This window comes from Capricornis sumatraensis, chromosome 2 (assembly GCF_032405125.1).
Source record: "Capricornis sumatraensis isolate serow.1 chromosome 2, serow.2, whole genome shotgun sequence".
Lineage (NCBI taxonomy): Eukaryota > Metazoa > Chordata > Mammalia > Artiodactyla > Bovidae > Capricornis > Capricornis sumatraensis.
Genome location: NC_091070.1, coordinates 91544756 through 91568618, shown reverse-complemented (window position 1 = coordinate 91568618; position 23863 = coordinate 91544756). Strand labels below are relative to the sequence as shown.

Sequence of the window (23863 nt, the reverse complement as noted above, 5' to 3'; positions counted from 1 at the left end):
TTTAAATATAGAATATCCTAAAACAAAAATTAACTGCAGTTTGGTTATTTCTGAAATATCCAAATACGCCTTTCGTGTAAAAATTAACTGAGGTCCACATTTGTTTTTCAATGAAATGCTGCTCAGAGCCTTCAGAGATCAAAGCAGTCAGATAAAAAGCAGTGCTGCCCCCTAGTGGATAACCACCAAACTGAGAAAAACTGATCACAAATTAGGTTTCACCAATCTTAGAAATGTTTGAGATTCCAATTTATTTTTGCTTTTTTGGGGGGACCATGCTGCTCAGCTTGTGGGATTTTACATCCCCAACCAGGGATTAAACTGGGCCCTCAACAGTGAAAGCACCACAGGGAATTCCCTCTGACTTGTTATAGAGTAAGACTGAATGAAGCCTGGCATCTTTATATTAATAACAACTCTATGTACAAACATTTGTTTTCAGACAGATGAAGTTTGGTGACTATAGAACCAGGCTCATAAAATTCGGGCATCAAGACATCAAATGTCATTCTTTTCCATACGGTCCTTCAAAGTTACCTGGTATTTAAATATTCCATAGTTATCAGGGGAAAAGAAAGACAACTAGCAAAGACAAACAGTAACTTAAAGACTGACCAACCTGAGAACCAAAACCAGGAAAACAGTGAAGACCTCACCAAAACGTAAAACGTATCTATGTCGCTCATGTCTGTAACCCCAGCACTAACAAAATCGGTCACAATGGTCTTCAAAAAATACTGAATTAAGGAGTTACACAATATGGATATTTTAGGATACAAACAATGGTTTATGCCAACACTTAAGCATTAAACATGTATACACAGTTTAAGGACTAGAAATGAAACAAGTTGTTCTTTACAACTACTTCAAGTAAAAAAAAAAATTATTTTAATCCTAAAACAATAAACGGTCTTTAGGTGTGTTGATAAATGTAAAAAGTCGGCTGCCAGGTTGCCATAGATTCACAGTTCCATTCACAGCATCATATTTTTCTAATAGTTAAGGACCTAAGTAATAACAGTAAAACAACACTTATTTTATTAGGACTGTAATTATTCACAGGTTGTACATATTCAAAATTTGCAAATTAAAAAAGTGACACAGTAAACAAAATCCAAACCATAGATTAAGAAATATAGGGGGTAAAAAGGAATGTTAAGTCCTGAATACAAGTTAACAATGAAAGCTCTTCTAAGGTTTTACTGAATAAGAACTAAAATAGAATCATGACAGAGACATGGCTTTCTGCTTTCACTCAAATATCACATTTTCCCCTTATAAGGTCAATCTGTTGTTCATGAAAGGGTAAAATGAGTAGGTTGTACGTTATAACAAAATAAGTAGGTTGTACGATAATTGTTTTTAACAACATTACTGTATATGAATGTCAGAATTCCTGAAACTGGGTTAAAATGTCAAACTGGGTTAAAATGTAAAATGCTGAGACTGCTGAAAGACAAACTTTTACTTACGGTCCAAGACTGTTTCACAGCCACCACTGTAACGTGCTACTAAATGGCAACCCAACCCAGTATTCTTGCCCACGGACAGAGAAGCCTGTGGACTACAGTCCATGGGGTTGCAAGGAATCGGACATGACTGTGACTACACAACTAATTCCTTTCTTGCTGGAGATTACAGGACAGAAGGAAGAAAAGCTTAAATCAAACATGTCTACTGGTATTCCTTAATGACTAATCTGTGAAAAAGAAACACACAAGGAAAAACATTTTCAAAAATACACCATGTGGCTGTCATTAACCACGGACTTCTGGAACACCCGTCTGCAACTACTTGGAGTACTGGGTACAGTGCAGATTCCTGGGCCTGTCCCAGTGGGCCTGAATCTGAGGTTTTGGGTGTGGGTCCCAGGAATCTGAGTGTTACAAAAACTCCTACCTGGTTCTTTTATACAGAAAAACCTTAGAGATTTTGAAGGGACAGATTTTTCGGCTTTCTGCATCTTGATCATCATACCTTAGTTTATCAGAGGACAAACAATGTGATTAAGGCGAATGCACTTAAAAAAAAACGCAGCTTTTACACTGTTGAATAAGGATCTCCTTTAAAACCTCTGAATTTAATTTCTTTCTTAGAGGAGAACAAGACATTTTTTCTGGCCCTAGAAAAACCTAGAATTTCCAAGGCTAGTGTCTCTAATCTCCCCTAAAACATATAAAATCGTCTTTTAACTTTTCAGTCTATTTGTATAGTAACTTACTGCTGTTCATTCTGCTTTTTGTATATATTACTTTATTTGCTGTTGTTTAGTCGCTCAGTCATGTCTGACTCTTCTGCGACCCCATGGACTGTAGCCTGCCAGGCTCCTCTGTCCATAGGATTTCCCAGGCAAGAAGACTGGAGTGGGTTGTCATTTCCTTCTCAAGGGTTATCTTCCTGACCCAGGGACTGAAGATGTGTCTTTTGCATTGCACTGCATTCCCACCTGGGAATCCCATATTCTTTATTAGTATTGTTTTAAATAATATGCTTGAAGACTTTCAGTGTCTCATATGACACTGTATTATGCGCATCTAAACAGGACATGAAGACATTTGGCTGTATATTTAGTAAATGCTTTGATTCTTTTGATTCTGATGTCTATATTACTCCTTATCATGTGGTAACTGTAATTTGGAAAACAGCAAGATTGGCACAATGACCATAACTCTGCAGGTCTCAGTAAGATCGTTGTATTCTCAAAGAGCAGCTTTTTTGATATGTAAGTACCTACCATGGAAATGAAGATAGAAATTAAGTGTTTTAATAGTATACTGGTTGGGTTTCTGATTCTATGGCTCATTTAGAAAATCAAAGCTAAATGTCATATAATCTAAAAGTAGTTATACTTTTTCAACTGATCTTTAAAAGTGGTTAACTATACTTAAAATGCTCCTGGTTTTTGAAGTGAATTCCATAAAACTTGTGCTCCTTTAATTGACTTTTCCTTAATGGAGGTATTTTCTGCTAATGTATTAGAAGCCATTTTCTATTATGTATTCAATTAAAATGTCTACTTTATATTATTACACACTTCTGCATATTAATGAAGATTCATTTTTTTCTTAGCTAATTCTTATATAAGTATTTTTAAACTTGGTTTTTAATGCAAAAAATATTCAAATTGTAAAGCATAGTAGGAACAAATGATCCTCAAATTAGACAACAGGAACTTAATTCATTGAATGGTCACAAAGAATATTCTAATGTTAATTCAAAAGTCCTCTCAGAAATAAAAGACCCTGAAAAATTAAACAGAACACAATAAGTAGGCCAGCCAAGAATAGTTTAATTTCTTAAAATACTAATGGTCAAAATGCTTTTCATGCATATTGTGTTTTTTTTCAAGTTATTTTAAACTTATTACCATTAATAAATACAAGAATGGTTTTGGTCCTATTTTTCATAAACTCGAAAAAGCAACTACCACAGAAGAAAAAATCTCATGGAGTTTCAATTTTATTATGACACTTAATATAAAAGCTTAGATATATAAATTCATTCATCCCACAGCTTAATACACTGTTGAACACTACCATTAAAAACATTAATAAAATTTAATAAAGTAGTAAACTTAATTTTTGTTATTATGAAAAGTAATTGCTATTTCATTTTAAATGAAATGAAGATAGCCATCAGTACAGATTTTATTAATAATTGTTTATTTTGGTTTTAAATTACTGGGCATAAAAGAGTGGCAAAAATGTCACATTTGCAGGATACTAATTTTTGTTACTTTCTCTATTAAAGACCGCAAGTATCAAGACCTCTAGATATTTATTACCTGGAAGCCTTCTAAAATTTAAAACATTATTATAGCCACACCTAACTATGAAAAAAAGCAAATGTAAAACATTTTCAGTCAGTAGGATGATACTTTTGAGGCAAGTCAAGATAGCACAGGCTGCTCTGAATTAGATACAGCCATTGCATTCTCTTCTGGCTCTGTAGTAACTTGGACTCCCCCATCAAGCTACAGAGCCAAATGCCAGGCTGCAGTGATAAGGCTTCATTATAAAAGTGTCAACACAGTGCAGAAGTATGTGAATATGAGGACCGAGAACCATGACGTCTAAGTGCAGGCTTCCCTGGCAGCTCAGTGGTAAAGAATCTGCCTGCAGTGCAGGAGGCACGGGTTCAATTCTTGATCCGGGAGGACCCCACATGCTGCAGAGCAACTAGGCCCGTGCACTACAACTACTGAGCCCGGGAGCTTGCAACCACCGAGTCCACCTGTGGCAACTCGGAGCCGGTGCGTCTAGAGCCTGCGCTCCGCAACTAGAGAGCAGCCCCTGCTTGCCACGACCATAGAAGACCCAGCACAGCCAAGAATAAAAGCATAACATTATTTTCTAAAAAGTGGAAGTGCAAGTTCTGCATTCCAAAGTTGACTAGAAATGGTTCCTGTTGCGTACCTCCCCTGTACTGGTATGGATAACTGAGAATTGACTGTAACTTAATCATCTGAACAGGCATCAAACCACTTCTCAACCACCAAGACAAGTTACAGGCAAATTTTGTGCTTTAATTAAGAATTATACAATTGTGCTAATAAGAGTCTCTCTGTTTCCCAAAAGGAAAATGGTTTTCATATTTGTTGGCTTTGAGAAGGTATTTTGGCTATTTTCTTCTAAGAAACAATAATGTGGAACACTCTCATTGCTTTCAGAAAAGTTAAAAACCCATCTATGATGCAAAACAAAATTAGAAGTTCCAGCATAAAGAAGGGTTACCCTGCATTGTTTCATCTATTATGAAAGAACATATTAAAGTAAGACTGAGGTATTGCTGGATACTAGATGAGTCATGTAAAATTTCATAAAGCATAAGCTAAAAGTTACAGATGACATACAATATTTTGGTGTTTTAGTAATTTCAATAATTCAAAGGATCCATAAGTAAAACACAATTTCTGCTAAAGAAAACCACTCAGGAAAATGGAAAAAAAAAATCAAAGAAGAAAACAAAACAAGGAAGACACAGAATTAAAAATTTTCACTGAAAAGTCTTCTTTCTGTTCATTTTTTCCCGCTATTGAATAACACTGATGGATAAGTTGTATTTGCATAGCTCCCTGGTGGCTCAGTGGTTAAAGCATCTGCCTCCAATGTGGGAGACCCAGGTTCGATCCCTGGGTCGGAAAGATCCCCTGAAGGAAATGGTAATTCATTCCAGTATTCTTGCCTGGAGAATCCCATGAACGGAGAAGTCTGGCAGGCTACAGTCCACGAGGTCGAAAAAAGTCGGACACGACTGAGCGACTTCACTCACTCACCAACAAGAAGACCTTCTATCCATTTTATTATTTTATCACCAACTTATGTGAGAATGACAGGGCTTATCATAAAGAAAGGGAAGCAGATCAGATCTCAGATGGAAGGTACACAGATCTCTTGAGCAATTTACCTAGTAACCTCCCTTTAAAAAAAATAAAGGCACAGGGCAAATTTGATTTGTGACTAGTACATGCAGCTTTCAATCTGCCATGATGAATAGGTGAAGTCAGGCAACTCTGTAATGGCAGATCCAGACTTGAACTCAGCTCTTCTGATGTGAAGTCCAACGTTCTTCCACAGATAACATAATTTCATTTCAATCACCTTCCTTTCCCTGCCATCCATTTCCAAACAGATGAGGAACTTAAAGCCCATAAGGAGAAGTTATAAAGCCCAATAATGGCAGAGTTGAGTCTAAAAAACCCAGGTAACCCACAGAAATCTTTATTTGGGGCCTCTCTTGCCCCTATATTAATTTTAAAAGATAAATTAAATTTCTAAAGGTTTGAAGGCACTCTCTTTGATTTTAAATTATTTCCTAAATGTAATGATGGAAGTATGCCATTGGCAGTAGAATGACAGAGGAATTAAAGATAGTTTGCAATGAATTTCCTTAAGCTCACAGAGGACCAAGTAATCACTGCATGTTTATTTAAGGATTAATTATTTTACTTTCATTTCAAGTCACTAGCATTCGTAAGGCAATGGCACCCCACTCCAGCACTCTTGCCTGGAAAATCCCATGGATGGAGGAGCCTGGTGGGCCCCAGCCCATGGAGTCGCTAAGAGTTGGACACGACTGAGCAACTTCACTTTCACGCACTGGAGAAGGAAATGGCAACCCACTCCAGTGTTCTTGCCTGGAGAATCCCAGGGACGGGGGAGCCTGGTGGGCTGCCGTCTATGGGGTCACACAGAGTCGGACACGACTGAAGCGACTTAGCAGTAGCAGCAGCAGCAGCATTCGTAAGAACACAAAGGCACATACTAATCACGTTTTCTGCTACCTTTGAGGGCAAATAACTTGGACCTCATGGTTTAGATGGCTGTCGGTGAAGATACTTCCTGGCGTAAGAAACAGACGCTGCGTTTGACCCCATAATGGTTCCTTGTCACTGGAAGCAGCCTCAGGGGATTGCTGTCAAAAGGAAATCTATACCCAAACTTCCCCTCTTTTAAGTAAAAAAAGTTCAAATCCACTGCTTTATAAAACAGTTCTTCCTGAAATTCACTGACTGTAGTGAAGTAAGAAATTCTCAACCATATCTCACGCAAGTACCTTTACAAATCACCAAGCTATTATAAAATGCAGGTACACTATCTGTATCTTTCAGGAAAGTCCATATATATGGACTAAAGACTGTACAAAATACGGAAGAGGGACCTTATTCCAAACCCATCAAGCAAATGTATTATCATAAAAAAGAAGGGGCATAGATATGTTACTCCCTGGTGGCTCAGCTGGTAAAAAACTCGCCTGCCAAGACAGTAGATACAAGAGACACAGCTTTGATCCCTGCGTTGGGAGGATCCCCTGGAGAAGAATCGGCAACTCGCTCGAGTCTTCTTGCCTGGAAAAATCCATAGCTAGAGGAGCCTGGTGGGCTACAGTCCACGAGGTCACAGAGAGTGGGACAGGAGTAAGTGTGCGTCCACGCACACACACACACAAACGTTTAGGACTTAATATTTTCAAGGAAAATTATGAATTAAAAATTATATATTTATACAGGTATACAAGTTACCTCCACATCACGGGTCAGTGAACGTACCTGTGTACATTATCTTGTCCAGAAGGGACTACACCCACATTGGCTACATTTACTACCTTCTGAAGGATCACGGAGGAAGCAAAATTCTGCGGGGCAGCAATAATCGTGGTGGAAGTTTCATTCATTCCAGAGAGCATGCCTGTAAAAGCAGAAGGAGGCTCTCTTTTACTGATTTCTTTTTGAAAACTACATTAAACAATTTTAAATTCATAGTCAAAATCTAAAAACTTTCTAAAGCAGAAGAAATACCACTTCAGAATGTAATTTATAAGATAATTTATCATAAAATTAAAATGAACTGCAAGTGATTAAATTTTTAAAAAAATACTAGTGGTGTTGAAAAATGTATAAAAATGCAATTGAACATCACTCTTAATAACCTGATTTTAAATACTATGATTGATAGAAACATAGAATCACAAAGATAAAATTTTAATTTCAGTCCCTTTAAAATATACTCGATTAATTTGGGCTCCATAAACTATTAAGTTTTTACTATTTAAGAGCTCTCCCCCCTCCTTTTCATTCGAAGATCTTTCTTGCCGAATGCTGCCTGAGAACAAACCAGAGTGTTTCTGGAATAACTACCAGCATTACATGATGAATGCTCTCAGTATAATGGATCAAAGTTATCTCAACAGTAACTGGAAGTCACTGAACAGCTGTGTGGTTCTAAAAAATGGACAAGCATCTAAGCTACACTGAGCGGTAACAGTATTTGCCTAGTTAATGGAACTATGGTTACTGACAAAGATAATCAAAATTTCTGAAGCAAAAACATCTGAAAACAAAGGGAACAATGTAAACTGGAAAAATTTAAACCCCAGAGACATTTCAAATAATACTTAATAAAGATCACAAACAAAGCAAAATCATGAACAAAAACCATATAAAATTAACACAAGGCAAGCTGTTAATGTCAGAATCTTACGTACAAATGTTCAAAGGACAAATTCAATAACCCGTGAAATACTTGGAACAAATACTGAAATTAAGTACCCAGTTAAAAAAAAAAACAAAAGCTATAAATGTTAAATGCCATCTATCTGATTCTGTGATGTTAAGTCACTGACATCCAAAAGTATCTACTAAAAATGATGATCCTTCGAGACATCTGATATGTGTACAATAGTTGACAAAATTTATAAAAAGGTAAAAGCTGATTTTGTAGCCTCAAAAGGCCCTCCACCTTTAATTTTTGCTATTTAATTTTGCTATCTATTGCTAATGTAACAGAAATTTTTAAAAAATCCCTATGATTAGTAGTATGAAGACACTAAAGCCTAACACTGTAAAAAGACTTATTTAGCTTTAACAAAGAACAGTTTTTACTAACCACTTTCAAACTCGGGGACACTATGTTCTGTCTTAGACTGTTTAACTTTAATATTAGGCAAAAGCTTTAAAAACCACACAAGCAGTCAAACACTGCTTTTAAGGAAAGCACAGTGGCTGCTGACATAACACTGCTGAGAGATGTGTGTACTCATTTAGGATTTAAACCTTCTCCATTAAGCTCTATTGAAGAGCAACTGCTGAATAAATGAATGCAACTATGTTTATGTTAAAAGCCTGTTTCCCGCAGCATGTAATTAAAGGAAATGTTGTACAAAGCCAGTACTTTTGTCAAGCTCCTGTAAATGGAAAGATGGATAGCACTCAGAGAAGTGAATGCATTGCTTCATATTTAACCTTAACACTCTTGTCATTAATGGTTTGTCTAACTTGGTCTGTAAGAGACAAGGTACTGCTCCATTGAAGTAAAATTAAAAAAATCAACTAAACCATGCTTTTCAGAACAGAAGATTCATTATCGTCAGCTAATGTATTGGCATAAAGCAAAGTAACATCCTATCAAGTAAGGCACACATTCAATCTGCCTTCCCACCCCCCTTTATTTTTAACTCATGCTGTTTTATTGTTATAGGCAATTTGTACCACTCAGCATGACAGTGTAAACTGAATCAAGATTAATTTACATGCAAAAGAACACTTAGGAGAGCAGCATGGTAAGCAAATGTATTGTCTCGATTGCTGAGGTGGAAAAAGAACCTGGAAAGAAAAAAAGGTGCTCTAATTAAGGGGCATCAAATATGATTGCTTGTGGTGGTTAAGGGCCAGAAAATAGTAAATGTCTGACCATTTAAAGAATTAGCATCTTGCTAGCTAGGAACCCATAAGATGGAGGCATAAATCATAATAAAATTAAGTAACCATTCTAGGTTTCTTAAACCAGAGATTTTTTCCTAAATGAAAATATATCAGGTATTCTTAAATTAACGAAAAAGAAAAATATGCCAAGATATCATTAAAAGTTTCTTCTACAAAAACATTCTTTAACCACTATACAGCCTGCTCATACCGAATGAAGGTCAGGTAATCGGAAGAATGTTTTAAAATTCTCAGACTGCAGAATATGCTGCCTCATTAAAATTTACCTCATTTTGATGAGGCAGTGGACTGCACTTAGGTTAATCAGCTGTAACGGACTGCTGAAATGTAAATAAAATAAGAGAAGAAGATCTGAATGTTTTAGACTTCCAATTTAATTCTTAAGAAGAAAGCAAATAAGAAGAGGAAATTTGGAATAAGCACTTTCCTTGGGTCTCGTACAATTAAAACTGCTTCAACAAACGAAATTACATTTTCAAAAATAAAACATCTCACTTTATAGTACTAAAATCATCCCACAGCTAGATCATGAACTAACTTTGCAAGGATCAAAATTCATAATGATGAAACAAACACGCCTTCTGGTTAAGGCTCATAATATGAATACTCTGGATAACTTCAAAATACAGACTAAACCAATCTTTTGTTTAGCACTTTGACCACCAACCTTATAAAAACGCACGCCTGGTCATGGAACTCTAAATGCAACAACTGAGGAAAGCGACAGATCATGCTACATACTAGAAGCAAAACATTTTCACTTTGAAAAACATTAATCTAATATGTACAACCTGACAGAAGTATTCTTAATTAACTTTATACACATTTTTCAAATATGCACATCTGTAGTATAAAAATAGAATCATATTCCTCATGTTTTTAGTTTGTAATTTCTTCAGTTAAATCCTAGTTAATACAGTTAATACATTTCTTGAGTCTTGAAATATATGCCCTGTGAAATGAGATATTAAGTGTATAAATTCATTTTATTTAAAGTAGAAAAACCAGTTAAAGCTAGCATGTAATGACACACACAGACATTTCTTAAATTTACCGGCATTGATAAAATCTGAGGAAACTGATTTTATTCTGATTTAGAATTTCCAGTTAATGAGTCATTTCTAGGTATCTTCTGCAAAATAAGCTAAGCTCTTCCTAGAGTGATGTAAGAAACAAATACATGTATAAAGTTGAGAATTGAGACCTCTACTACCAAAGCAGCTGAAATCTAGAACTGAAACGATGCTATTGAAAAGACTCTTTAAACCTGTGGTAAATTTGCCAGCATCAAGTCCCATATCAAAGAATGAATTCAGGAAGACAGAAAGAATGATACAGAAATGCCGAGAGACTTGCAAGGATTTACAAATACTTCATATAAACAAATTTTCAAATAGCTTTATTCAGAGTAGCCTTTCTGCTCTATTAAACATAGCAAACAGCTGCCAGATTTATTCAGACAAATAATCAACAACCATAGAAGTAAAATGGCAGAAGAAAAAGGAATTTTGGCAACAACTCCACAGAGGACCACAGCTGTTCTCCAAGCACACCTCTCTCACGCGATTACGGTTCTGTATGGCTAGTCAGGGAAGAAATCCCTCAGTCACAACAGAGCGTAAAAAAACTTGATCAAGTATCAAGTACATATTCTAAACCAAAGCTGAGGAAGAGAAAAGGTATACAATAACCTACTGCTTTAGATAAACTTTAGCTGCACTTTTCAAAAAAGGACTATCCCCTTCACAATAAACGTGTCAAGGCTTACTCAGCTCCTGTGTGCCACTCACCTGGGTTTGCTGAGCAGATGTAAAGCAGAGAGGCAGGCTTTAGCCAGCAAAGGGTAAGAATAGCAAATGTAAGAATCAATTCAATTTGGCAATGGAAAAATAAAATCACAGATACGACTTTCTTCTACAGCAATAACCAACTTCCAAGAAAAGTAAATGCAAAGATGGATTTAGTCACTCTTTATCACTTAAAAGTAAGGCAGGAGAATAAAAGATTACCATTAATTTACAGTCTTATTTGAGAGTTTCTTTGTGAGATTCTTCTACAACAGGTCTTCTGGACACTGAACTGCAAAGGTTCACGGTAAAACCAACCAACCTCTGGCACTACAATGATGCAATGCCAGGAGGCAAGCCCTTCTCCTTAGGTATAGGTATTTGTGTGCGCCTAGTACTTCATGAAAGCTTGACAGGTATGAATTAATGACCTCAAGATGAAGGGAATCTTTGATAACTCCTTCCAAAGAAAAACATAGCCCAGATTCATATAAACTTAAAAAAGTTGCTGACTATACTATTTGAATATGTCCTGGCTTTATAAATGCTATTCTTAATTAAATACATAGAATGAGGCAGTTGTTTCCCCTTATTTATATACGAAGAAAATTATTTTTAATAGAAAGTATGCTTAACTCTGGGTCAAGTCCAAGATATTAACACTTTCATTCTGCTGAAAATATTTTCTTTTCTGTTGCTTATTTTAATTTGCTTCAGCTCTGATACAGCCTTACAGCATAACATTTCTTTAATACAGAATAAGGTCAAAAGAAAATAGAGGTATTTTAATATTTTAATGCTACAATTAGGACTTTATTTTGAAGGACAGGGCACTCTAACAGGGAAAAATATTATTAGCAGAACACAAAAAAACAGTCCTATAGTGAAAGGAAATACATACACATAACACGTACTGTGATGGGACTTTGCTAAGTCCTAAATTCCTGACATTTTCGCTAATACAAAACACATGAATACATCATTAGATCGATAAGCCAAAATTCCCAGGACTGAAAAGTTAATTAAGAATCAATTTATTATTTAAAAGACATAGTAATCAATTTTTAAGTATGCCAGGGATGCAGACAAACATACCTTTAAGGCTACTTTATAAACACAAAGCATTAGCAAAACTTGGAAGATTGCACACTGACATCTGTTAATAGCTATGTGCATATGGTAATTTATTTTAGAGCTCAGCCAGAGGAATGAGCTCACTTATCTGGGATGCCAATTTCTAGTAAATGGTAATGATCTCTCACCTTGCTCCTTCTTAAAATCTTTCTCTGACATGGCCACAGGTAAAAGCAGTTCTCCAACAGGAGGCTGAATATTAACACTGAAGCAATCATCCTTGGTACTAAAGAAAAAACACATTAAAGCTGACTAAATGCTTAACAAACAGACATTCTTCTTAACACTATGCAGTTAAACAGGTACAATTAAAGCATATAAAGATGTTTGCCTTAAATATCACAGCTAAAAAGGCTTGAAATATTTCTCATCACTATTTGCAAAGAAATACATCTGTTATCTCAACTGGAAAGCCTATTATTTGCAGTTATGATAAATATGCCATTTGACATAGAACTTTTAAAACCAGGTAAGGAGCAGAAGCACCTAATGCAACTTACCAGATATCTATGCAACTTATCTGGTAGGTAAGTGAAGTGAAGGCTTCCCTGGTGGCTCAGAGGTATTAAAGTGTCTGCCTGGAATGCGGGAGACCCAGGTTTGATCCCTGGGTCGGGAAGATCCTCTGGAGAAGGAAATGGCAGCCCACTCCAGTATTCTTGCCTGGAGAATCCCCTGGACGGAGGAGCCTGGTGGGCTACAGTCCACGGGGTCGCGGAGAGTCGGACACGACTGAGCAACTTCACTTTCACTTTCTTTTCAAGTGAAGTGAAGTGAAGTGAAGTCGCTCAGTCGTGTCCGACTCTCTGCGATCCCATGGACTGCAGCCTACCGGGCTCCTCCATCCATGGGATTCTCCAGGCAAGAATACTGGAGTGGATTGCCATTTCATTCTCCAGGGGAACTTCCCGACCCAGGGATTGAACCCGCATCTCCCACAGTGTAGGCAGATGCTTTACCATCTGAGCTACAAGGGAAACTCCAGAGGAACATTTAATGCAGCTTATCTGGTAGAGAACATCTTGTCTTCAACTTTGCAGTAAAAGTGTACAAAATGGAGTGCTTTAGTCTTAGTTTAAGATATCTTTTTAAAGCTATCAATTTTTAAATAAAGAATAAAATGGAGTGACCATACCGTGTTAAGATGTGTGCTAACAAAATAATATCAAGTGTTGATAAGTGTTTATGTACTATAAAAAGAAAACCTGTACAATAATATTAATCACAGTTTTATTATTAATAGCCCCAAATGAAAAACAACCCAAGTGCCCATGGATAATAGAATGGATAAATGAATTGTGACACAGTCAGTGAGATATTACATAACAATTAAAAAAACAAACCTACTGTTACACATAAAAGATGATTCCACAGACCTAACCTTGAGTGAAAGAAGCTAGAAACAAATATACATATTATATGATACCAAGACTAACTCATGGATAGAGAACACAGAACTGCAGTCACTTCTATAGAAAAGGTGGTATCTACGGGGAAGAATGGGAGACCTTTCTGGAGGGCTCTAGATGTTCAAAACTTTGATTTGGTGGTACACATAAAAATTCATCAAGCTGAACACTGAAGTTCTGTTTTATAGATGAAGTTATTCTTCAATAAAAACAATGTCATATATAAAGAGGAGAAAAGCAAAGAGTAAATAAAAATATTTCTATGCAAGCAAAAAAACCCCCAAAACCCACCAAATGCAAGGTTAAGAGAAACACTTTCTTGAAGGGTGGGGTAGGGATAAATATTAAAAATATAAGGAAAGAGAAGAAAATCCACTTCGATTTTATGCTATTATTATATACTATAATCTTCTAAGCTGCCATTTTCTTTAATGGAACAAGGTAAGGACTAGACTAAAAAAAAAACAACAATGATTCTGAATTATTCACACATGGATTGCCCAAGGCAAATCAATAAACTCGATTTATTTATTAATTCAATAAACATTTACTGAATATAAACTTGATCTCATGTACTCTCTGAGTGTCTGGGGATTTAAAGACAAGTAAAACTGGCCCTTGAAGTTCACAAGTTTAGTTACAGAGAAAGAGTTCAATTATGTTTATAACAGAAAGATAAGTACAATGTTAGAGATATGTGGCAAGTATCACAGTCCAAAAAGAGGGGCTGATTAATTCTGCAGGAGTGAGGTAGAGGTACGTTTACTTCCAAAAGGAGGGAGAGGGACATTCTATGGATTCTAGATCTACATTTTGGGAATGGTGAGCAGAGGGTGTGTAAAGAGACTGGCTGGGGACACTGCAGAGAACAGCACGCACCGCTGTGGGCCCAGGTCCCCATGGCAGCTGTCCTGGGACCTTGCTCAGATCATGTCTCCTGTCACTATCTGAAGTGTCCTGATCTGTATGACAAAGCATATGATTACTTTACTCTCATAACTCAGGCCAGTGTGCTTCAAAGTATCCTGGGGGGAAAAAAAAAGGAAACTACCGGAGCCTTCTGACACAGGAAAATAAACAAACAATCGCATATGTATGTTATAGACTGTGCCGGCCCTGTATGAAGGTGGTGTACAAGAGAAACCCAAGCCAGGGAGATCAGAAGGAGACGAATCAACAGTCCAAGCAGGGGTTTTCAGCACTGACTGTGCGTGTAGCCTTAGTGCATCCTGACAGTGATCCTAAGAGGTACCTTCTGTTACCCCTAATTCACCAAGAGAAGCTAAACAATACGCCCAAGGTCACACAACTAGTATGAAGGTCTGAACACAGCAGCACTGAGATGTGAACCGAGGTCTATCGTATTCCAAAGTCAGCTATATAATGTTTGCTGCCATATATATATTTATTTTATATGTTTTATAAAAATATATATTTTATTTGACTATACAAGGCTGCTTCCCTGGGAGGAAATGCAGAAGACAGGGGTGTTTTAGAGTTAAAAGGGACAGATGCAGTGATGGACGGGAGGAAGAGACCTTGAACCATTTAACGTGAATGACTGGAAGGATGACTTTCTTCAATGAAGAGGAGTTTGGAGGATTAAACAAAATGATTTGGATTAAATCATGCTATATTTTGAGTACCCCTGTGTCACTCAGGAAGAGATATTTAACAGATAACTAGAAATACAAATCATGAATCAGAAAACAGGTCAGGGCAGTACACATGAGTTTAGAAGCAACCAGAATGTACAGGGAAGGACTGAAGCCTTTTAAGTAGGTAAGATCGTATAGGAAAAGAGGATATGCCAAGAAAAAGGATAAAGTGGACACCTGCGTGTAAATAAAAACAGAAGTGGTACAACTTGCAGAAGAGAACTGGAAAAAGAGTGGTTGGGGAGAAAAGGTGTGAGTCAAAAACTGCAGGGAGGGATAAAAAGGATGTGTAACAGCTGACTTAGCGATGCAGTTCAAACTGGAGGAAGAATGCAGGATGCAATGAGCTCAAGTTCAGTGCAAAGACTGGCAGTGAAAGACGGGGGACAGGGAGCAGCAGAGGCTTCCTGAGGATGCAGAGGCCAAAGAAAAATGCTTAAAGCAGCTCCAAAGTAATTAGAGGTTGGTGCAAAACAGACAGAGAGAGGTGTTAGCCAAGGTAAACGAGATTGGGATTAAGAGCATAAGAACTAGGCGAATGGAGCAGGCCTGGAAGGGAGGGAGATATTTCTTCCAAAAACAGCACAGGTGGAGTCCTTAAGACAGAAGTGTTGAGAGTAGGATGCTTGAAGGGTAAGAGCACGCTGAGGTACTGGAAGGCTAAGCCACATTAAGAGAAATACTCAGAGGCTAACAGAGTAGTAAATGGATAGGTATATATATTATGAACTAATTTAGTGTTAAACATAAGCTCCCAGCTTCAAATAACTAGATAAATCAGTGTGCTCCAAAGTGGGAAAGGACACGGCACTCTTCTGAGGCAGAAAATCCACTGAGGAAAAAAAAACTATCAATTAATTTTTTTCTCATCCCATCTGAAGTTCTATTTTTGCTTGTACATAATACTTCAGTATATACATAATATGTTTGCATAGTGAGACACACACATAGTACATATCGGGAGTGTGTGGTATAAATATTTTACTAAGAGGTATACAATTTTAAGAGTTATGGCCACTGGGTTAAATTACACATACTACACTATCTTTACTTGTGATTTCTTTTAAATTACAGATGAAGTGACTTCCTTCCAACACTCCTGAAAAGGATCCCTAGACCCCTTGGTTAAGGAGCTGTGGGGCACCGATGCCCAGGGAGAAGGGGGCAAGAGCACAGAAAGAAGGGGAAGTAGAGCTGCCTTTTAAGGCATGTATGGAAATCAAGGTGGCTAAGGAGCAGGCTTCAGGCTAGGGGGCGGTAAAGGTGATTCTGAAATGCCCCCACAAGCAACAACCAATGAATTAGAGATGAATATACATGATTCAGCTTGACTGGATATGTTTCACTTCTGTTACTTTTTGGTAATGTGTGTTTTATTATATATTTATTATCTATATGTTATGTTTTATTTGTATATTATATACTTTATTCTTATATTTTTTTCATTATATATTTTATTCATTATTCTGTGATTGGTAAAATGATTACCACGTATTCACATACGAAAAACTAAGGCTGTAAGTTCATCCACAATGGGTCTTGTGGAGCAAATAATGTAATGAAGTTGGAACACGACTGCGGCAGACACTTACTAATACTTTTCTTTTTCTGCTTTCCTGAAATCATCCTGAGTCTCTTCAGGGAGACAATGTGCCCCTGAACATCGTCTCTCTCAGCCTCTTGTATTAATGACAGCTGGACTGACCCAGTGACCCAGTTATGACCAATGAAGCCTGGACAGAAGGCTGCTGGGGGCTCCTGGGAAAGGCCTGCTTTTCCAGCGCACACGGGCTCCTCCCTCCCGGTCACTTCATTCCTTTGCTGGGGGGAGGGGTTAGAATGCAGATGGAATCCTGGAATTACAGAAGCCTTCTTGTGACCCCTAGGATGACTGGCACTTGCTAAAGAAATTAGCTCATGGAACAAAAAGTTGGGAAGACCTTCTACTGGAAGACATGTGGAGAAGCCGTGGAGAGTCTAGCTGCTCTTAACTGCTGACCGGGAGAGTAATAAACAAAACCCTGTGTGGTGAAGTCACTATAGACAGGTTTCTGTTACACACAAATAAATGCAAAATCTAATTAATATAACTAGTACATAAAATACTTTATAACCCAGTCTTAGCTTCTAAGCAAGATGTGGCTTAGTAGGCAGTAAGAAGGAATGTTTCCTCTTTATTTTGGGGGAAAATTTACTTTCGTTTATATTAGTGATTTAGGATGTCCTCCAGAGTTTTCTGTGATCCTCCTTTTAAATATTTTGTCTTTTTAAAAAAATTGCTCTCTTCTCTCTCCTTACAGTTCTTTTCATTTGCCGTCCCACCTTTTTCTTCTCATCTCCTTTGGTTGAACATGGGGCTAAACACAGATGTCTTGACATAGATAGGGGAATGGTGAACATGAGAAATGGCAGGGGTAAATTTAATAGAATTAACAGATTACCAGATTGGCAAGGTACTAACAGGAGGCAGCTCTAAGCAGCCTAATTACAAGGGGTCAGATGATGTAACAGTTTAATGTAAGACAAGATTCTACCTGTTCTACAAAGAACTGGAATGCATATACTTAGACCACATACAATCTCATTTCACAGATTCCTAGGATCAAAACTGTGAGACTCAAGTTTCCTCATCTATTAAGAAAAATGGCACTTAACCTTGTAAGCTAGCTTCGACAACTAAAGGAGTTATCACAACTCAGTTTAGTGCTTAATGCATAGTAGATACCCAAAACCTACATACCTAATAGGGATGTAATCCTAATTTGTTTAAGCATTCCCCCAGCAATTCTCATTTGCAAATTTTCTCTAATATAAACAAAGCTTACTTAACACTCTTAGATCTATTTCTTCATCACAGGTTACCATACTTCCCCACGCCTGACACCCCAAAAATGAAATCACTAAATTGAAGAGTTTAGTTTATGAATATTTAATATATGATAAATACTGTCAAACTGACCTAAAAAAAAGTGGTACCAACTTGAAATCCCACAATCAGTAAATAAGAATACATATTTTTCTGTACCTTCCTTGTCAGGCATTAAAATTATTTAAGAATTTTGCAAGTCTTTTTTTATTTGAATGAATTTTTAAAAATTTCCCTATTACTAATGCTGTATATATTATTGTTATTAGCTCTCTGCATTTCATTTTCTGTAAATGAACTTTTCTCAAACTTTCTCCACCTTCATATTAGATTCTTTTATATTGAAATTTGCGAGAGTTCTTTATATATTCTGGTAACTAAACTTTCGTTTGCTAAAAATGCTGTAATATTCGTTCACTATCTCTCACCTGTTATAACATCAACATTTGTTTCTTTTGTAGAGAAGCTTAAAAGTTTTAATGGTCAAACCTGTCACTTTTTCTCTGTATCTTTCTGGATACTGTGTCTTGCTTGAATTTTGCTCACCTCCCCCCCCTCCACAAAGAGGATAAGATTATTTTATATTATTTCTAAACTCTTTTTATAGTTTCTATGATTAAATAATAAATCCATCTGGAATTTACTTTGGAGTAATCTGTGGGAAGAAAGTATCTTTATTTTTTTTCAGAAAACGGTCCATATACAATTGACATGAAATCTCATCCTACTAATATGAAATGTCACCTTCATGATATACAAAATCTCTAAATTCTGTTTTGTTTCACTAACTCTTGTGCCAATAGCCAATTACACTGAATAAAAATATTCTTGGATCTTAAAGAATATTTTGAAGTTATTATTGAAAAAGGCTTTTTTCATTAATTTTTTTTTTGACTTTTCTTGGACATCCTTTTATCAAGGTGAATTTTAGAAATTTGTCAAGGTCCTTGAAAAGGTTTACTGGAACTGAGCTCAGAATCACAGTGAATTTGAAGATCAACAAGTTGGAGAGTCCTATCTCCCATTTAGGAACACAGCAGATTTATTACTTTTATTTATATCATCTTTTTATGGTCTTCAGGAAAGTTTCAGGTTTTCAAAAAATTCCCACATAGGTATCATGTATTTCTTATTAACTGATTATTCCTTTTGTTGTTCTTATAAACAGAATAATTTTACTCATAATGTTTTAAAATTGGTCATTCCTACTATATGGAAATGCTAATGATTTTCACATAATGATTCATACCATTGTCCTAAATTCATTGATTCTAAGACTTTGTGGGTTGGTAATTACATGTTGGATAGAAATGATAATCTTGTGTCTTTCCCGATTTATACCTCTAACTATTTTTACTTGTCTTTTTTATTGGCTAGAACTTCCATAAAAATCTGAAAGTGCTGAAAGAGGGTAAAACTTTGTTTTTCTGACTTAAAACAGAAAGCTTCTGATATTTCATGTGGTGATAGGTAACTTGTATGTCTGATAATAAACACACAAATAAACATTTTATTTTTTATTCTCAAATTTTCAGTGGCACCCTCTTTTAGGTAGGGTTTTTATAAATAGTATATGCTTAATTTTGTTTTTACAAGCCCAATATATTTCCACTTGGAAATCAACTTATGGACCTGAATTCTGATAACTAGTATGTGCGGCCCCTTTCAGTCATCTTATTTTGTTTTGTATTTACCATGCTTTTTTCTTTTCCTGCTTTGTTAAACTGGCCAAGTTTTAAGCATTCCTTTTCTTCTTTCATCATTTGGATGTTATAAGCATCATATTTCTGTTAATTTAGAGGTTAGCTTGGAGAAGGCAATGGCACCCCACTCCAGGACTCTTGCCTGGAAAATCCCATTAGGAGCCTGGTAGGCTGTAGTCTATGGGGTCACTAAGAGTCGGACATGACTGAGCGACTTCCCTTTCACTTTTCACTTTCATGCATTGGAGAAGGAAATGGCAACCCACTCCAGTGTTCTTGCCTGGAGAGTCCCAGGGATGGGGGAGCCTGGTGGGCTGCCGTCTATGGGGTCACACAAAGTCGGACACAACTGAAGTGACTTAGCAGCAGAGGTTAGCTTTAACATTTTAAACCATATTTAAACTTCTTTTTGCCATCAGTCAATTCTCTTGTGAAGCATGACAAGAACACCATCATTCCTCCTCATACTTGTTCATGTTGAGATTTTTTTGCCTTTTTTTTGTTTGTTTGGTTTTTTTTTTGAGATTTTTTTTTTGTTCCAGATCATTAGTTTATCTTTTACATTAGGTATGAACAATTATTTTTACATATTGATGGATTTTACAGGTAGAATTCTTTCTCTAATTTTTTATTCTATTTTTCTCTGTCACAGATTAAATTTTGTTTTTTTTGTTTTTTTACTAACTGTATCTTTGAGTAATCCTTTCAAGAAAAGGTCATTGGGGGGTAAACTGATGGAATCTTTGCTTTTCTCAAACATGTCCATTTGGCTTCCTCAAAATTTTCAAGGTTATGTCCTTTGCCTTCTGGTCACCAGAACTTATAACACTACTGAGGAATCTGATTCCATTCACATTCTTGTTCATTTTTAGGTAAGCTGCTTTTCTTCTCTCTGGAAGATACTAAAGTGGTTTTCTCCTTATCAAAAATTCTACAAGAGTGTGGCCTTTCTGCTAGTTGTTCACATTCGTCCTGTTTGGCCTTTGATGGGTCCTTTCAATCTGAAGGCTTGTACACTTCATTTGCTTGGGAAAATTTTCTCCTCTAATTTCTGTATTTCTTTTCTCCATTGTCTCTCTTCTTTTCCTTCCAGACCTATCAGATGAATTGCTTCTTTTAACTTTTCTTTCATATTTTCCATCCCTGTCTTTTTGTCTTCTGTTCTACTTGATTTCACTTACTGAGACCCTCTTATAGAATACTAAATCAGACTTCAGCTGCGTCCAGTCTATCATCCACCTACTGGATTCCTTTTGGAATTATGTCTTTAAATCCCTAAGAATAACTTTAAATAGTCTAATTACTCTTTCTCAAAGTAAGCAATAAATTCTTGCTTTATAGATGAGGTGTCCTCTGGAATCAGATAGTAGTTTTAACTTTTAAAGATATCTTGTCTCTTTCTCAGATTGTCTGCTCCCTTCATGACTGGTTCATCTCTGTAAGTCATTTTGAGCCTTCCCTTTCAAATTGATGCCTTTCTTGTAAAGTCTGGTCATCCTAAGCTGTCTGTCTGTATTTATAATGAAGGACTAGCTTTGAAGAGTGAACACAGCAAGTTCTGCATGTTACCTATAAGATTTTAGACAAGTTGTCTTCCTATGCCTTAGTTTATTCATCTCTAAAATGGGATAATACTACTACTCACTTCATAGGAATGTTCTGAGAATTAAGTAAATTAACACACACAATGCCAAGTGTTTAGAATAGTGTGCAGCACGTAGCACTACTCCATACATGTTAGTTGAGTGTTATTTCTATGGATCTCCTCCAGTCTGCTGGGCTGGCTGGAGTTTTCTTAAGTGGGTGAGACATGACTGGTTACCTGGTCGTGAAGCTGGGAGGCAGGTAGGCTCTCTACCAACAGATGCAAGACTGGCTTTATCCTAGTGTAGATGACTTGAGAAGATCCTTCTCTTGGGTAGAACTGCATTTCATCTCATCTTAGACCATCCTGCTTCCTTCCTATAAACTCAACCCTTGCTGCTCTCGTAGGCCCCCACATTCTTACCAAAAGTCCTTCCCAGGCAAGTAGCTGTTCACTTTCTTTACAGGGGAATTCTTAGGTCTGATTAAATGTGTAAGCTGCCTGCTGCTAGGGGAAGGGTTGGGGAACTGGGGTTTGGAAGTAGTTCTTTAATTCCCTAACACTGTCTCACCCTCACTTTTCTTTTCACTCGTTCACTTTCTGTTTGAGATTCTGCCAGCTTTGTTCTTACCATTATAGTAGTTTTCTCCCATAAGTGCTCTGCTCCGTGGTTTTTATTTTCTCTGTTATTGTATATCTGCTCCCATTTGCTTTCTAACTGCCAATAATTCTTCACAATTTCTGGTCAGCTAATAGCACTCTTTCTCTTTTTAGTGCTCATTTTCTATTAAAGAATGTATTTTCTGACTATTTAATGATTTGGGGCAAAAAGAGGGGTGGATGTTAGTGCTCAGCCCTCTAACGTGAGCCAAGTCATGTAAGTTTTCATACTAGTTAATACACTAATATCCGCTGGTAACAAGGGTGAGACCTGTTTACACACTGCATCTACTTTTAGAAAGACACATTTATGTATATTATACACATTTAATCAAGGACTTAATTTGATGACCATTTAAAATGCAAAGCCAAAGAAAAGACATTAATACTTACCAAGTATCCATATAACTATGCAGTTATATATAATAGCTTTATCTGTCTATATATGCATCATATAACTATAACAATACAGAGAGTTAATCTAGAAGCTAAAGTAGGATCATTTCACTTTTGTTCCTTTTCGATAAATAAACAGAAGTGTACCCGAAGGGCTCATAATCCATGTTCTCAGTATTTCTGAAGGCTTCCTATCAAATACGCTCTTATTACCCACAATTTTATATATTGATTTGGATTACATATTTTGAAGAAAAAAATCAGTATCAGCCATTCTTGCTTTCCCCTCCCTTTTTATTGAACTACCAACACTAATACAGCACATCACTAAGCAAAAAGTGCTATTTACTATGCAAAAGGCACAGTCAGTGATTGGCATCTAAGACCAATTGATCTACCCATTACCATTATCTCCCTACCTCCACTAGCACTACTATGAAGCTATTGATTTAAACACTGTCGATCGGTTTCCATTTTCTGATTTTGGGCAGGCCAATTAAGAAAGTGAGTAATTGTGATTACATTGCTTCAGGATCAATTACATTTGATGTAAGACAAAGTGTTCTTTTGGAATACACACAAAAATAATTTTTGATATAGTGTGGTTATGGACTTAATACAAATCTACAATAAATAACTAATTCATACCTTCACAATAGAAAAGCATATTAATGCAGATGCTTATAATAGCTAAGGCTATTTTCTGTCTAAAATAAATTAATCATTTTCCTAAAATTAGTTTAAGAGAATCAGAAAAAATTTTTCATATATACTTTCCAATGGAAGATAGAAATCAAACATTATCTAAATATTTTTCCCTAAAGAGACTTAGTTAATTGTCAAAGATGTAAATCTTATCTAATGAACTAAACAGAAATCTTTGTAGTGAAAAAATATTTTTAAAAGCCCTTCACTGCACAGATGTATGGCAAAAACCACTACAATACTGTAAAGTAATTAGCCTTCAATTAAAATAAATAATTTTTTAAAAAAGGTTTTTAATATAAACTGAAGAGAAAAAAGAATTTTTTTAGTTCTTAATTTTGCCCTAACAGTGCATAAGCTTTGTCATTGGGTTCACATTGTCGAAATCATTAAAATGAATATACCTCTGGTGTTGGAGGCAAATCTATTTAGAGTGATGTTACTCATAGTCTTGTGCTCAGTAATATTGATCTGTGTTGTTTGTCTAATAGAAAAATAATAAACAATTACTAGGCAATGTTGGGAAAAGTAATCAGTTTTTATATATCACTAATATAGCAGACCTCCCAAAACATAAAGGTGATGATCTGCATAAAATCAATGTGTTATGCTACACTGCTTATATTCATCATTGCAGGTTCTCAGCAATAAATGGTATAATATTAGGCCTGACTTACTAGTATTGAAAAGGTATATGAAAAAGAAAGATTCATTATACTTAACCTATAAACTTATTTAAA

The 23863-nt window shown here is 36.2% G+C and overlaps 1 protein-coding gene across 1 annotated transcript in view; it reads right to left on the bottom strand.

Annotated features, from left to right (window-relative positions):
• The window catches only part of AP3B1 (adaptor related protein complex 3 subunit beta 1), a 239403-nt gene that overhangs the window by 6838 nt on the left and 208702 nt on the right, over nt 1-23863 (bottom strand). The window contains exons 25-26 of the mRNA XM_068963860.1: nt 12270-12367; nt 7049-7187 (exon numbers count right to left, since the gene is read on the bottom strand). Of these exons, the coding sequence (XP_068819961.1) occupies nt 7049-7187; nt 12270-12367 (237 nt within the window). The remainder of the gene's footprint in view (nt 1-7048; nt 7188-12269; nt 12368-23863) is intronic.